Source organism: Ahaetulla prasina, chromosome 4, assembly GCF_028640845.1.
Source record: "Ahaetulla prasina isolate Xishuangbanna chromosome 4, ASM2864084v1, whole genome shotgun sequence".
In the NCBI taxonomy this organism is placed as follows: domain Eukaryota; kingdom Metazoa; phylum Chordata; class Lepidosauria; order Squamata; family Colubridae; genus Ahaetulla; species Ahaetulla prasina.
In genome coordinates this window covers 1,992,441-2,008,341 of record NC_080542.1, presented here as the reverse complement: position 1 = coordinate 2,008,341, position 15,901 = coordinate 1,992,441, and the positions used below count along the sequence as shown (strand labels likewise).

The window sequence follows — 15,901 nt, the reverse complement described above, 5'->3', positions numbered from 1 at the left end:
CCACTTATCTTAAAGCGTGGCTGGCTGGAGGATTCTGGGAGTTGTAATCAAGCCCCCTTAAAAGATGCTGGCTGGGGAATTCTGGGAGTTGAAGTCTAGCCATCTTAAATTACGCTGGCTGGAGGAGGAATTCTGGGAATCAAAGTCCCCCTATCTTAAAGCATGGCTGATTGGAGGATTCTGGGCGTTGAAGTCTACCCCTCTAAAAAAAAAAAATGCTGGCTGGGGAATTCTGGGAATAGAAGCCTACTTAAAGCCTGCTGGCTAAGAATTCTGGGAGTTGAAGTCCAGCCATCTTAAATTACGCTGGCTGGATGAGGAATTCTGGGAATCGAACTCCACTTATCTTAAAGCGTGGCTGGCTGGAGGATTCTGGGGGGTTGTAGTCCACCCCTCTTAAAGGATGCTGACCGGGGAATCCTGGGAATTGAAGTCCACCTCCCTGAAACCTGCCAATGCGGAGGAAAACGTGAGTTTGTTTGGTCACAAGAAAAGAGGGACAATATCCCGAAGACCCCCCTCGTTTTCCCCAATGATCTCATCGAGTCCAGGCCCAAATTAGTAACAGATAACAGCAGATCCGGCGGCAGCCCCAAACTTTCCTGCCGTCCCCCCCACCCCAAAAAAACTTCGCCTTTTGGATGGGCCAAACAACCAGGAAACTGCCGGGAGAGGAAATGCTCTCATACAGACAGGTGCTTCCTCCCTTACACATCTCGCTCGTGGGCACGCAGACCCCCCCCCACACACACACACACATGCACAAAGAGCCGTGCACAAACACACACACACACACGCCAGCCCTGCACCCCACCCACCCTCTCCCTGCAGTGCAGGGGGGGTTTCTGGCCCCACAATGCAAGGAAACTAGGAACAGGAGAATATGCAGGAAAATTGCAGAGAAAAATTGAGGAGTGGGGGGACGGGGACGAGGCAAGCTCTAATCTCGGGGGGGGGGGGCGGAGACCCCCCACCCACCATACCCGGCCAAAGTTTCCTGAGCTCTAAAGCCCCTTCCGGGTCCTTCTTCCTGCAAGCTCTATAAATAAACCCCTTCCTCTTTGTCAGCCCCCCTCCCCTCCCCTCTGTTCTTTCTGGTGATGCTGAGCGTCACCCGGTCAGTTTCCTTCCTATTTGGTGTGTGTCGTCCCCCCCCTCAACCTCCCTGCTCCAGATGTTATAAAAGACCCCGCTGGAGCCGGCCAAGTTTGAGGCTGGTTCTCAGAATTCTGCGTCTCTGGAAGGGACTGGGGGGGTCCAGCTGGATCTCTGCCCCCCACCCTCCCCAGCTCAAAGCACCCCACACCTGCTGGCAGGGACAACGGGCTCCCCCCACCCCGTCATCCCTGCAGGACAGGGGTGAGTATTATGGGGTGGGGGTGGGGGCTGGATTCACAGCTAGGGGATGAAGCTGCAGGGGGGTCGCTCGGTAGACCCGGCGACTTGACAAGCCAACCTGGTTTGGTAGCGGAAGCCGTGGTCTACCAAGCCGGGGCGGGGTTGGTTGTTCCACTCGCTGGGACCACTCGCTTAAGATCCGTTAGGGAATCTTGGATGAAGAGGGTCGAGAGAGTGGAGTTCATCCAAGAGCAATCCCAGCCCAGGACTAAGGAGAGGTTTCTTGACCGAGAGAATGATTAAGCCAGGGGAACGACTTGCCACCAGAAGTTGTCGGTTCTCCATCCTTGGAGCTTTTTAAGAAGAGATTGGACAGCCCGTTTGTCTGAAATGGTATAGGGGCTCCTGCTTGAGAAGGGGGCTGGACTAGAAGACCTCTAGAATTCCCTTCCAGCCCTCTGATTCTCTCTCTCCCTCCCCTCTCCTTTTCTCTCTCTCTCTCTCTCTCTTCCTTTCCCCTCCTTCCTTCCTTCCTTCCTTCCTTCCTTCCTTCCTTCCTTCCTTCCTTCCTTCCTTCCTTCCTTCCTTTCTTCTTCCTTCCTTCCTTCCTTCCTTCCTTTCTTTCTTTCTTTCTTTCTTTCTTTCTTTCTTTCTTTCTTTCTTTCTTTCTTTCTTTCTTTCCTCCCTCCCTTCTTTTGTCTATTTTCTTTCCTCCTTCCCTTTTTTTGTCTGTTTTCTTTTTTTCTTTCTTTTTTCTTTCTTTCTTTCTTTCTTTCTTTCTTTCTTTCTTTCTTTCTTTCTTTCTCTCTCTCTCCCTCTCTCTCGCTATCTAGCTACCTGTAAATCTATGTCTGTCTGTCTGTCTGTCTAATCTTGAGGTTTTTAAGAAGAGATTGGACAGCCAGTTTGTCTGAAATGGTCTAGGGTCTCCTGCTTGAGTAGGGGGCTGGGCTAGAAGACCTTCAAGGTCCCTTCCAGCGCTATCCAGCAAAGATTGACCAGGACACAGCATGAATACGACAAGAACAAATGTGGCCTATTTTTATCGCTTGTTTTTTTTTGGCTTGTGGAATTTTCTTAATAGACGGTGGGAACGCGGTCGACGTAATATATCTTGATTTCAGCAAAGTGGGGGGAAAAAAAGAGATCTGTCCAGGGGAATTCTGGGAGTTGAAGTCCACCCATCTTCAAGCTGCCTCGGTTGCCCCACCCGGCCTGAGAACCCCCCTCTCTCCCGTCTCCAGGAGCCATGGCTAGGCCCAGCCCCGCCGGCTACGTCCGCGAATTCACCCGCCACTCCAGCGACGTCCTGGCGAACCTGAACGAGCTGCGCAAGCGACAGATCCTGACGGACGTCACCTTGAGGGTGGGGGGCTGCCCCTTGCAAGCCCATAAGGCTGTCCTGACCGCTTGCAGGTGAGCCTCCCCCCCCCCACAGGTGGGCACCGGTCGAGATTGGCATTGGCAGAACAAGGTGTTTGTCCGGAAGAATTGGTCAGAAATGCTGAGCGGGGAGTTGGATTAGATCAGGAGTCTCCAACCTTGGTCCCTTTAAGACTTGTGGACTTCAACTCCCAGAGTCCCTCAGCCAGCTTTGCTGGCTGAGGGGCTCTGGGAGTTGAAGTCCACAAGTCTTAAAGGGACCAAGGTTGGAGACCCCTGGACTAGATGACCTGTAACAATGATGGCTAAACTTTTTGCCCTCACATCCCAGGAGGCGGGGGGGGGAGGCGCATGTGTGCCCACACCCATAATTCTATGCGCGCACGAGACCTCCCTTCCACCCCTGCTTTTGGCACGCGATGGCCTGGTAGGCCCGTTTTTCTCTCACACACATTTTCTCTCTCTCCAGAGCCTCTCTATGAGTCTGGGGAGGGCGAAAACAGCCTTCCTCACCACTCCCAAGCCCTCCAGAGGCAGGAAACAGCCTGTTTCCCTACTACTAGTGGGCCCAGAAGGGCCGAAAATCAGCCGGTCGGCACACACACGCGCGCCGGAGCTGAAGTCACGCGCCCATTGATATGGCTACGTGCGCCCCCTGTGGCACGCGTGCCGTAAATTCGCCATCACGGACCAGTAAGGTCCTTTCCAACTCTGTTAATTTAAAGGTGTGGTGGTGGTGGTGGTGGGGGTCTGATGACCCAGGTTGGTGTCCTTCTCAAAGCAGCCACGCCCATGAGAGGGGCCACAAAGTGCAGGATTTGAACCCAGGACCTCCTGTGGTGGCTTCCTGCATAGCTATAAAACATACAAGCGGGGGGGGGGGAGGGGATTCCCCATCTAAGAAAAGGGTGTTTCTGCAGATAGTCCTCGACTTACAACGGTTCAGTCGGTGACCGTTCTACGTTGGCACCGAAAAAAGGGACCGTTTTTCACACTTACGACCGTCGCCGCAGCCACATGGTCGCCTGATCAAAATTCGGGCACTCGGCGACCGACTCGTATTGATGATGGTCGCAGCGTCCCAGGGGGGGGAGGGGTGTCACGCGATCCCCTTTTGCGACCTTCTGACCCGCATGGGGACGCCGGGTTCACTTAACAACCATGTGACTCGCTTAGCGACGGCAGCGATTCACTCAACCACGCTGGCAGGAAAGGTCCTAAAAACGGGACAAGGCTGACTCCCGTAATGTCTCGCTTAGCGACGGGCATGTCGGGCTCTGTTGCCGTCGTAAGTCGAGGACTGCCTGTGGTTTTTTTAAAAAAAATACACCTCGTTTTGTGTTATTTCTTTAATCATTGTATTTTAACATTTTGTTGAATACAATAATTGATTGATTTATTATTTACTCATCCCTGCAGTAAACTGAGGTTCTATAGGGAATTCTAGCAACAGGAGAGGCCTCGCTTCAGGCCCATGGGCCCGAGCCAGGGTGAGGCGTATGGGATTTGTAGTCCGCTCTCTTTGAGAGATGGACACGGCTGGACGGTCCTGGCCTTGACCTCTCCTTCCGGCCTCTTTCTCCGACAGCGGCTTCTTTTATTCGGTTTTCCTGGGCCACGGAGGCCACGAAGTCCGGGTGCTGACCCTCCCCAGCTCCATCGAGCCGGTGGGCTTCCAAGCCCTCCTGGATTTTATGTACACTTCCCGCCTCCTGCTCAGTCCGGGCACGGCGCCCGCGGTGCTGGTCGCCGCCTCTTATTTGCAGATGGAACATGTAGTCCAGAGCTGCCACCGCTTCCTCCAAGCCAGGTACCCGGGTTGGGGAGGGGGATTTAAAAGGGAGGGGGATCCCAAAAAATCCAAATGGAGGAGGAAGGGGTTTCATTTGAATTGGGGAAGGGGAGAATCAAACCGGAGGGGTTTTAAAAAGGGAACAAAACAATTCTTCGTTTTGAAAAGAATTTGGGGGGGGGGGGAAGGATCTTTTTTAAGGAAATTTAAGAGGCTTTGAGGGATAGAAGTCTCCGTTGTCCCCAGCTTGCAGCCCTCGGGATGCATGGGGACTACAATTCCCAGCGTTCCCAGCCAGCATTGGATTCCTGCGGAGGGATTCAACCAATCGGTCTCAACTCGGGCCATTTTGAAACATCTGGACTTCGTCTCCCAGAATTCCCCAGCTTGTCTGCTTTAAGAGGGGAGGACTTCGACTCCCAGAATTCCCCAGCCAGCAATTCTGGGAGTTGAAGTCCCTTCCCATCTCAAAGTGGCCAAGATTGAGACAAACCGGGTTAGATCATCATTTCCGCTTCCCACTTTTAAACGGCAAGGAAGAGAAGAGAGAAGAAGGGATAAAAGCGGATCTCGAATCAAGAACAAGGGGAAGATTTTGGGGTCCAAGGACACCCCCCCCCCTCCATTCCTTTTTGGGGGTCGGCCTTGATCCGATTTTTTTTGGCAAGAGGGTCTCTGAGCATAACTTTCCTCCCTGATTCTCTGCTTCGCCCCGATCGGGCTCGGAGTATAGGTAGTCCTCAACTTATGACCACAAATTGAGCCTGACATTTCCATTGCTAAATGAGACGTCGGTTGAGTGAGTTTTGTTTCGCTCCATGTTACGATGTTTCCGGCCACGTTCGTTAAGTGAATCGCGGCACTGGTTAAATGAGTCACACGGTCGTTAAGTGAATCACGGCAGCGGTTAAAGGAATCACACGGTCGTTCAGTGAATCACGGCAGCGGTTAAAGGAATCACACGGTCGTTCAGTGAATCACGGCAGCGGTTAAAGGAATCACACGGTCGTTAAGTGAATCACGGCAGCGGTTAAAGGAATCACACGGTCGTTCAGTGAATCGGGCTTCCCCGTTGACTTTGCTTGTCAGTCGGTCGCCAAAGGGGATCATGTGACCTCCCCCTCAGGGACACCGCGACCGTCGTAAACGCGAGTCAGTGGTCAAGCATCCGAATGCGAATCACGTGACCGTGCGGATGCTGCAACGGTCGTAAGTGTGAAAAAGGGTCGTAAGTGTGAAAAATGGTCGTAAGTCACCTTTTTCAATGCTGTCGTAACTTTGGACGGTCACTAAGCGAACCACCGTAAGGCGAGGACTACCTGTGTTTATTTAGTGACCGTCCCAAGTTGCAACGGCGCTAAAAACCGTGACACCATGACCATTTTTCACACATATGACCGTCGCAGAATCCCCATGATCAAAATATGGATGCTTGGCAACGGACTCGTACTTATGACGGCGGCAGCGTCCCGAGGTCACGTGACCCTCCTTTTGCCACCTTCTGACCAGCAAAGTCAACGGGAAAAAGCCAGATTCACTTAACAACCACGGGACTGATTTAAGAACTGCCGTGGTTCACTTAACGACCGCGTTGTAAAACAGGGCAAGACTCAGAAAAAAACCCAATGTCTCACTTAGCAACGTAAATTCGCTTAAGACCTGCGCGACTCACTTAACAACCGTGATGTTTTGCTTAACAACCGCGGCCAGAAAGGTCGTAAAAGGCAAGAAAATTTACTTTGGACAAATGTCTGGCTTAGCGAGAGAAACTTGGGGTTCAATTATAGTTGTAAGTCGAGGTAAATGTTTGGGAGGGTCGGAGAGGAGCCCTGGGCCCCCTGACCCGTCCCTGTGTGGTTCCTGCAGCTACGACCGGCTCACCTTCCTGCTGCCCCCTCTGGACCCCCAGACCCAAATATTCCGGCCGCTGGAAGACGAAGCGTCATTGCAACGAGGCTCCATCGCAGCCCTCTTTCCCCGAGGGGCCACCACCGAAAGGGCCCCGCAGCCGGCATCTTTTCGGGCCCCGGAGAAGGAATCAGGAACCATCAGATCTCCGGGAGTCGGGGATCTTTTCCCGGTGGTCCACCCGGCCTCCCCCGCCGAATCCAGCGGCTGCACCCCGATCCCGGACCCCAAAATCTGCAACTGGAAGAAGTACCGCTTCATCGTCCTCAACTCCACGCTGCACCAGACGGAGGGCAGCCCATCTGGCGAGGCGGGACAGCCCGGCAGTTCCGGAGAAGGAAGCCCCGCCCCCAGGTCAGAGCTGAACCCCTGCCCCCCCTCCCAACCGACATCGTGGCCAGAGGGCCTCTGAGCACGTACAGAGGGCTTTCGTTCTCCAATTCTGCACTTCTGTATTGGGTCATGCCTCCCACCAGCTGGAGGAGGATACTGGGAAGTGTCCTTCCCAAATTTCTGGGCCCGGTCAGATCAGAGGGGTTTGGGCGTCGTACTGGGAGGGTAGCTGCTGTGCATGTGCAGAGTGCAGCTCTTTTCTTTCCCTGCTCTGGGTCCTATTTTGGAGCACCTGCCCTCTTGGAGGTTTGCAAGAGCCAAGAAGAGTGGGATACATTAAATTAGGGGTGATGCCCCTTTGGGGTTAAGAGAGGGGTCCTTGGGGTTTGGAGCAGCTGGGAATGGCATCATTGGGGTACTTAGGGGCCCAGTCGAGTTTGGGACCCAGGATCCGGACTGCGCTGACCCACCGGCTCTCCCCCTCCTCCAATTCCACAGGACGCCTCCGACTGACCTCCGGTGCTCCAGTTGCAACCTGGCGCCCCCCGCACTGTCTTCTCAGCCCCCCAAGGGTCTGTCTGCCCAAAGGGGAGACGACTGCAGCCCCGGTGAGTCAGTGACATGGGGGGGGAAGAGGGTGGTCTAAGGGATGGGAGGGGGTTTCTGCCCCATTTTCAATCCGTTCTGGAGTTCAGTGGGCCCCAGCATCTCTCTACCTATCAGGGTGGGGGGGTGCAAATGAAAGTCTGGGGGGGGTGACTCATTTTTTTCAGTGTCACCGTAACTTTGAACCGTCGCTAAACAAATGGCCACAAGTCGAGAACGATCTGCCTTTTTGCCTGGCCACAGCCAGCCTGTTACAGAAACGAGGGTTTGGGAGGCATGTGCAGAGTGCCTAGGTCTATCCTCCAAAAGAACATTTGGCTGCTGTCGAAAACCTCTATATCTAGGAAAAGATTAAAATAGAGATACATGATAGATAGATAGATAGATAGATAGATAGATGGATGGATGGATGGATGGATGGATGGATGGATGGATAGATAGATAGATAGATAGATAGATAGATAGATAGATAGATAGATAGATAGATAGATAGATAGATAGATAGATAGAGTAGCTAGGTAGATGGTAGGTAGGTAGGTAGGTAGGTAGGTAGATAGATGGATGGATGGATGGATGGATGGATGGATGGATGGATGGATGGATAGATAGATAGATAGATAGATAGATAGATAGATAGATAGATAAGTAGCTAGGTAGATGATAGGTAGGTAGGTAGGTAGGTAGATAGATAGATAGATAGATAGATAGATAGATAGATAGATAGATAGATAGATAGATAGATAGATGAGAGAGAGAGAGATGGAATAAAATCTATTTATTTCCTTGCTCTCCAGGCAGTGGATCCTCCAGCTGCCAGGCCTATGATCTGCACTATCTCCGGGAAGAGGACGAAGAGGAGAGAGGCAGCCTAGCCCCAGGACCGGGTGCAAATGAGAAACCTTACAAATGCCATTTCTGCAGCTCTGCTTTCCCTTGCAAGGGGAGCCTGGCCAGCCACCGAGCCTTGCACGCAGGTGGGCGTGCAAAGGGCGTGGTGGGCACACGCGTGTGCCCCTCAAGGCCAAGAGGGGGGCGGTACTGTGGTTGGGTTGCTTGGGAAACCACTGCGGGCTTTGTTCCTAAGTTGGGTGGGGAATTCTGGGAGTTGAAGTCCACTGAGCTACAACCCATTAGACGGACAGAGCAAAGGGCCAATGGGTGGCTTCGGTACTCCAAACCCCACCCCCTACTGTCTTCCTGCCAACAGGGGAGAAGCCCTACCATTGCGGGATTTGCGGGGCCCAGTTTAACCGGCCGGCTAACCTCAAGACGCACTTACGCATTCACTCCGGAGAGAAACCCTACAAGTGCGAGATGTGTGGGTCTTGTTTTGTACAGGTAAGGAGACCCCGGGGAAATCGCACACCCAATCCGTGTGCCCATGTAGGTCAAAAAAGTCAAAATGGCAGCCATCGCCATTCATCTCCCGTTTATTTAAATGCTCCAGGGATATGGCGGCGCCAAAAAAGTTTGCAAAATAACGTCCTTTGCAAAATAAATCAGGCAGAAACATCAGAAGGTGGAAACGGCGGAGTTTTATTTTAATTATAAATAAAATAAAATGGCATCATGTCGGAATTGCTCAGTTAAGTCCTAAGAGTTTCTTTTGTTTATTTGAAGAAATAATAAAATCCATCAAATGTAAAAAAATCAGGATTGCTCAGCGAGGTCCAAAAACGTTTCTTGATTTTATTGAAAACCGAAACCTGGATTGCTCAGGGAGCCAAAACGAGTTTTATTTTATTTAAAATGAATTGAATTGAAATGCAGTGCGCCAGTTCCAGCCGGTTCGCACCGGTACAGGAGAACCAGTAGCTAACTTTCTGAGCAGTTCGGCGAACCCGCTGTTGGAAACCGGCGGTTTTGTTTTCCTGCTTTACGGGGTTATACAGGGATGGGATTGAGCCGGTTCGATCAGGTTCGGGCGAACCGGATGTTAATTTTAATCCGGTTTGCCGAACTGGTTATTCGAAGGACTGTCTGCCACTCTCCTCCCCTCCCAGGAGTCTCCCCACGGCCAGTTTTGAATGCCCAGTAAGGGGGCGCGCGCGGAGGTTCTGGGAGGGGGAAAAAAAACAGGGCTACCGGAAGTCCTGGAAATCCAGAAACAGGCCTCTTTCCGGCCTCCGGTGGGGCCTCCAGAGACTCCAGGAAAGGCTCCGGAGCCTGGAGAGGATGAAAACACCTTCCCCCCCCCCACAGCCACGCCCACCCAGCAACTGGGCAGCAAACTGGTTGCTGAAATGTTTCGATCCCACCCCTGGTTATGCAACCCGTGGAAGTGTACGGGGTGGGCATAAACCCTTTCGCTCCCCCCCCCCCGCCAAAAAAGGTGACTTCATTGGATGTCTTCCAGGTGGCGCATCTCCGAGCCCACGTCTTGATCCACACGGGGGAGAAGCCCTACCCGTGCGGCACCTGTGGCTCACGTTTCCGACACCTGCAGACCCTCAAAAGCCACCTCCGCATCCACACCGGGGAGAAACCTTATCATGTGAGCTGCCTGGGGGGAAGCGGGCGAGGCCGGTGGGCTCTTCTAGGGGGAGGGGCTTAAAGGGAAGGGTGGGGAGGGTGGGAGAACCGAGTGGGGGGAGCTCAGGGTCCAGAGCTGAGGGTCTTCTTGGGGTTTTCCAGTTTGGCTTGCTTCCGGGAGACGTCTCGCCGCCAGGCTAGGTAGCATCATCAGGGCTGTGAGACGAGGAAGGAGGGATGATGGAGTATGACTTTAGAGCGGGTTTTTCTCAGCCTTGGCAATTTGGTGGGTGGACTTCAACTCCCAGAATGCCCCAGTCCTCCATCACCTCCTCTTCCTCTTCTTTCTCCTCCTCCTCCTCCTCTTCCTTTGTAGCACTGATGATGTTCCCTAGTTGGGTCATGAAACATCTGCAAGAAAACCACCAAGCACTGAGACCACCAAGGACCCCCACAGTCCTCCTCCTCCTCCTTCCCCTGTGCCTCTCCCTCTTTCTTTTCTCCTCCTCCTCCTTCTTTCCCTCTTCCTCCACTTCCTCCTCTTCCTCCTCCTTCTCTTTCTCCTTCTTTCTCCTCCTTCTCTTTCTTTTCTCCTCTTCCTCCTCCTCCTCTTTCTCCTCCTTCTCTTTCTTTTCTCCTCCTCCTCCTTCTTTCCCTCTTCCTCCACTTCCTCCTCTTTCTCCTCTTTCTCCTCCTTCTCTTTCTTTTCTCCTCTTTCTCCTCCTTCTTCTTTCTCCTCCTTCTTTCTCCTCCTTCTCTTTCTTTTCCTCTTTCTCCTCCTTCTCTTTCTTTCTCCTCTTCCTCCTCCTCCTCTTTCTCCTCCTTCTCTTTCTTTCTCCTCCTCCTCCTTCTTTTCCTCTTCCTCCACTTCCTCCTCCTTCTCTCTTTCTCCTCCTCCTCTTTCTTTTCTCCTCTTTCTCCTCCTCCTCTTTCTCCTCCTTCTCTTTCTTTCTCCTCTTTCTCCTCCTCCTTTCTCCTCCTTCTCTTTCTCCTCCTCCTCCTTCTTTCCCTCTTCCTCCACTTCCTCCTTTTCTCCTCTTTCTCCTCTCCTCTTTCTCCTCCTCCTCCTCTTCTCCTCCTTCTCTTTCTCCTCCTTCTTTCTCCTCCTTCTCTTTCTTTCTCCTCTTTCTCCTCCTTCTCTTTCTTTCTCCTCTTCCTCCTCCTCCTCTTTCTCCTCCTTCTCTTTCTCCTCCTCCTCCTTCTTTCCCTCTTCCTCCACTTCCTCCTCTTTCTCCTCTTTCTCCTCCTTCTCTTCTTTCTCCTCTTTCTCCTCCTCCTTTCTCCTCCTTCTTTCTTTTCTCTCTTTCTCCTCCTCCTCTTTCTCCTCCTTCTCTTTCTTTCTCCTCCTCCTCCTTCTTTCCCTCTTCCTCCACTTCCTCCTCTTCTCCTCTTTCTCTCCTTCTCTTTCTCCTCTTTCTCCTCCTCCTCTCCTCCTTCTCTTCTTTCTCCTCTTCTCCTCCTCCTCTTTCTCCTCCTTCTTTCTTTCTCCTCCTCCTCCTTCTTTCCCTCTTCCTCCACTTCCTCCTTTTCTCCTCTTTCTCCTCCTTCTTTTCCTCCTTCTTTCTCCTCTTTCTCCTCCTCCTCTTCTCCTCCTTCTCTTTCTTTCTCCTCTTTCTCCTCCTCCTCTTCTCCTCCTTCTCTTCTTTCTCCTCCTCCTTCTTTCCCTCTTCCTCCACTTCCTCCTCTTCTCCTCTTTCTCCTCCTTCTTTTCTCCTTCTCTTTCTCCTCCTTCTCTTTCTCCTCCTTCTTTTCTCCTCCTTCTCTTTCTTTTCCTCTTTCTCCTCCTTCTCTTTCTTTTCTCCTCTTCCTCCTCCTCCTCTTTCTCCACCTTCTCTTTCTTTTCTCCTCCTCCTCCTTCTTTCCCTCTTCCTCCACTTCCTCCTCTTTCTCCTCTTTCTCCTCCTTCTCTTTCTTTTCTCCTCTTTCTCCTCCTCCTCTTTCTCCTCCTTCTCTTTCTTTTCTCCTCTTTCTCCTCCTCCTCTTTCTCCACCTTCTCCTTCTTTTCTCCTCCTCCTCCTTCTTTCCCTCTTCCTCCACTTCCTCCTTTTCTCCTCTTTCTCCTCCTTCTCTTTCTTTCTCCTCTTCTCCTCCTCTCCTCTTTCTCCTCCTTCTCTTTCTCCTCCTTCTTTTCTCCTCCTTCTCTTTCTTTCTCCTCTTTCTCCTCCTTCTCTTTCTTTCTCCTCTTCCTCCTCCTCCTCTTCTCCTCCTTCTCTTTCTTTCTCCTCCTCCTCCTTCTTCCTCTTCCTCCACTTCCTCCTCTTTCTCCTCTTTCTCCTCCTCCTCTTTCTTTCTCCTCTTTCTCCTCCTCCTCTTTCTCCTCCTTCTCTTTCTTTCTCCTCTCTCCTCCTCCTCTTTCTCCTCCTTCTCTTTCTTTTCCTCCTCCTCCTTCTTTCCCTCTTCCTCCACTTCCTCCTCTTTCTCCTCTTTCTCCTCCTTCTTCTTTTCTCCTCCTCCTCCTTCTCCTCCTCCTTTTCTCCTCCTTCTCTTTCTCCTCTTTCTCCTCCTCCTCTTTCTCCTCCTTCTTCTTCTCCTCCTCTCCTCCTCCTCTTCCTCCTCCTTCCTCCTCCTCCTCCTCCTCCTTCTCCTCCTCCTCCTCCTCCTCTTCTTTTCTCCTCCTCCTCCTCCTCCTCCTCCTCCTCTTCCTCCTTCTCCTCTTCTCCTCCTCCTCCTCTCCTCCTCCTTCCTTTTCTCCTCCTCCTCCTTCTTCTCCCCTTCCTCCTCCTTCCTCCTCTTCCTCCTCCTCTTCCTCCTCCTTCTTTCCTCCTCCTCCTCCTCTTCCTCCTCCTCCTCTCTTCTCCTCCTCCTTCTCTTCTTCTCCTCTTCCTCCTCTTTCTCCTCCTCCTCTTTCTCCTCCTTCTCTTTCTTTTCTCCTCCTCCTCCTCCTCCTCCTCCTCCTCCTCCTCCTCCTCCTCCTCCTCCTCCTCCTCCTCCTCTTCTCCTCCTCCTTCCCCTGTGCCTCTCCCTCTTTCTTTCTCCTCCTCCTCCTCCTTCCCTCTTCCTCCACTTCCTCCTCTTTCTCCTCCTTCTCTTTCTCCTCCTTCTCTTTCTCCTCCTCCTCTTTCTCCTCCTTCTCTTTCTCCTCCTTCTCTTTCTCCTCCTTCTCTTTCTCCTCCTTCTCTCTCCTCCTCCTCTTTCTCCTCCTTCTCTTTCTTTCTCCTCCTCCTCCTCCTCCTCCTCCACCCCTCCCTTCCAGCACTGATGATGTTCCCTAGTTGGGTCCCGAAACGTCTCCTAGCAGAGCCCCAAGCTCCGAGACCGCCCAGGACACCCACCACTCCCCGCCCCCGCCCCCTGAACAGCTCCGGCATCGCTTTGCTCCCCTTACCAAACTTTCCTAACCTCGTTTCCTCTCCGCAGTGCCAGGAGTGCCGCCTGCACTTCCGCCACAAGAGCCAGCTGCGCCTCCACCTGCGGCAGAAACACGGCGCCGTCACCAACACCAAGATCCGCTACCAGGTGCTGGACGGCCCCTTCGCCCCCGTCTGCTGAAGCCGGGAATCCTTGTCATCACAAACCACAATTGCTGGTTTCCAGGCCAGGAAAGGATCCGATGCTCCCGTCTTTCGCGAACGCAGAAATCCCTCTCTGAGTCTCCCTTTTCCACCTTCCACCTTTGCAATGCAGGTAGTCCTCGACTGACGACCGTTTGTTGAGTTAGCGTCCAAAGTTACTGAAAAAAAATGACTTATGCAACCGTTATTCATGCTTACAACCGTTGCAAAATCCCTACGGTCAAAATTCAGGCGTTTGACTCGTATTTACGACGGTTGCAACATCCATCGTTCCCCTTTTGCGACCTGACCTTCTGACCTTGCCAAGTCAATTGAGGAATCTGGCTTCGCTTAATGACCGGCTGATTCGCTTAACAGCCGCAAAGATTTGCTTAACCGCAGCGAGGAAGAAGAAGGTCACAAAGCGGGGCGCGACACGCTTAACAGCCAGAGTGATTGGCTTAACCGTCGTGGCAAAGCAGATGGCAAAATTTGGGCGTGACTCACTTAGCGACCGCCTCACATAGCAACGGACGTTCTGGTCCCAATTGAGGTCGTAAATCCGAGGATTACCTGCATGTTTCCAGAAGGTGGGGAAGGGGAGGGGTCAAAAAAGACCCCCATTATTATTGCTCCCCTATTTCAGCACCTTGCTCTAAATCTGATTCTTTCCAGCTGCAACTACAATTCCCATCTTCCTCATTGCTGGTCGGTGGGGGATGATGGGAATCGCAAGCCTAACATTCTTGGGGGAGGCTGTCCCAGAATTACCCCCTCCCCACTCCCACCATCTTTGGAGGGGGGGCTTTGAACGGGACCCGATTCTGCAAGCAGAGCTAAGCCTTAAAAAAAAAACCCAAATTTATATCATATTTGTAATTTTTGATTTCTTCGGTGTCGGGAATTTGAGGAGGGGGCAATATTTGCAGTGAATGTTGCTCGCTCAAAAGATTGCTCATTTGAAGCCTTTTTTTGGGAGGAAATTTGGGGTGGGGGTGGGGGGCAACATTTCAGAAACGGAAGTGGAAAGGATCGGATAAGGCAGATTTAAACCAAAAATGTTGGTTTATTTGAAAGCGGGGGGGGGGCGGGTTTGCCCAATTCACATTAAATAGCAATACCCCCCCACCCCACCCCATAAACCACACACACACCCATTGGCCACAAGCCCACCTTCCAAAATCGTTCGCAGAGATGCCCCCGTTTCCTTTTCCGGCCCCCAAATCAGAAACCGACTATATATTTTAATCCGGTTTGGCCCCATCGCTTCTCACAGCCTTCCTTCAACTCCGGGGAAGCCCAGCAATGGGGTTTGTAGTCCAACGTACGTGGAGGTCTTTGGAGTGGCGCAGTGGCTGTGAGTTCGATCCTAGGTAGAGGCAGGTATTTCTCTTTCTCTGGGCACAATATGAGAATATATCTGCTGAAGAAAACTCCGCTCTGGGGACAGGCAAGGCATCCGGCCAGTAAAACACTCAGCTCCGTTCAGCTGTGCAGACTCTCCGCCCGGCAAGGGATTACGGGGTCGTTAAAAGAGGATGAGACCTGGAGGTTTTTGGGTAGAGGAAGGCTGATAAAACCGCAACTGAGTTTTCTTTCTTTGATTTTTTTTTAATAACTAATTTACTTTCCCTCCTGTCTTTTTTTTCTGCATTATTTTGCCGGCTGAATCATGTTTTCTGTCTTTATTTTAATTTTTAATTTTATTTTTTAATATTTTTATAGTTTGGCCTTGGTTGTTCCTTTCTGCCAACGCAGAAACAATTTATGTTTAAATTTCAGCCAAGGAGCCTCTCTTGCTGTTTAATAGGATAAGTTTTGAGGAAGGAACACCCTGAGGTCTAGCACCTTGAAAAGTCAACCTGTAGGGTAATAGGAGGTTTCAGGGGTCTTGAGAAGACACCTGCTTTTTTAACCAGTGGCTCAAAAACTGAGGAGAAAAAAGGGGAACCTTCCTAGCAGGAAAATTCAGGAAGTCCTCGACTTACGGCAGTTCATTTAGTGACCGCTCGAAGTTACAACGGCGCTCGAAAAAAAGGGGCCGACCGTTTTTTCACACTTACGACCGTCGCATTCAAAATTTGGACGCTTGGCCACCGACTCACTTAATGACGGTCACAGTGTCCCGGGGTCTCGTAAACTCCTGTTTGCGACCTTCTGACAAAGTAAATCAACGGGGGAAGCCCGGTTCGTGTGATTCACTGAAAAACCGCAGTGATTCGCTTAACGAACGGTGGCCACAAACACACACACACACACACAAAAGGGTCGTAGAGTGGGGCACGAGCCACACTTAACAACCGGCTGAAATTCTGTTCTCTATTCTGGTCGTAAATCGAGGACTGCCCGTGGGTTTAGAATGGGGATTGTTGGGGGAGATCTGATTTTTTTTTTTTTTTTGCAAAAGGCCCGAGGTTGGCAGGCCAACCTTGAACCGGCCGTTAAAGAGAGACACGGAGGATTCGAAGGTCATAAAAGCGAGACGCCCCTCCGAAAAAAGGCTGGATCCTTATTGACCGGGGAGGGTGGGGGGAAAGGAGGAGGAGATGGAGAGGCAGTTTGGAGGGCCCCCCCACGA

The 15,901-nt window shown here is 51.8% G+C and overlaps 2 protein-coding genes across 5 annotated transcripts in view; both read left to right on the top strand.

The window, feature by feature from the left end:
* ATP1B2 (ATPase Na+/K+ transporting subunit beta 2) overlaps nt 1–15,901 on the top strand; it is a 193,345-nt gene that overhangs the window by 107,096 nt on the left and 70,348 nt on the right. The window lies entirely within an intron of this gene.
* On the top strand, nt 1,199–14,116 carry BCL6B (BCL6B transcription repressor). Of its 4 annotated transcripts, XM_058181590.1 has the most exons (9): nt 1,199–1,359; nt 2,583–2,754; nt 4,310–4,531; nt 6,380–6,775; nt 7,253–7,362; nt 8,155–8,334; nt 8,568–8,698; nt 9,717–9,854; nt 13,190–14,116. In XM_058181590.1, the coding sequence occupies exons 2-9, from the start codon at nt 2,588–2,590 to the stop codon at nt 13,319–13,321; spliced, it is 1,476 nt and encodes a 491-aa protein (XP_058037573.1). In that variant the 5' UTR covers nt 1,199–1,359; nt 2,583–2,587; the 3' UTR covers nt 13,322–14,116. The 4 variants fall into 4 exon arrangements, with proteins under 4 accessions (XP_058037573.1, XP_058037570.1, XP_058037572.1 ...); XM_058181587.1 differs by lacking the exon at nt 4,310–4,531 and having other exon boundaries at nt 1,228–1,359; XM_058181589.1 differs by lacking the exon at nt 1,199–1,359 and having other exon boundaries at nt 2,673–2,776.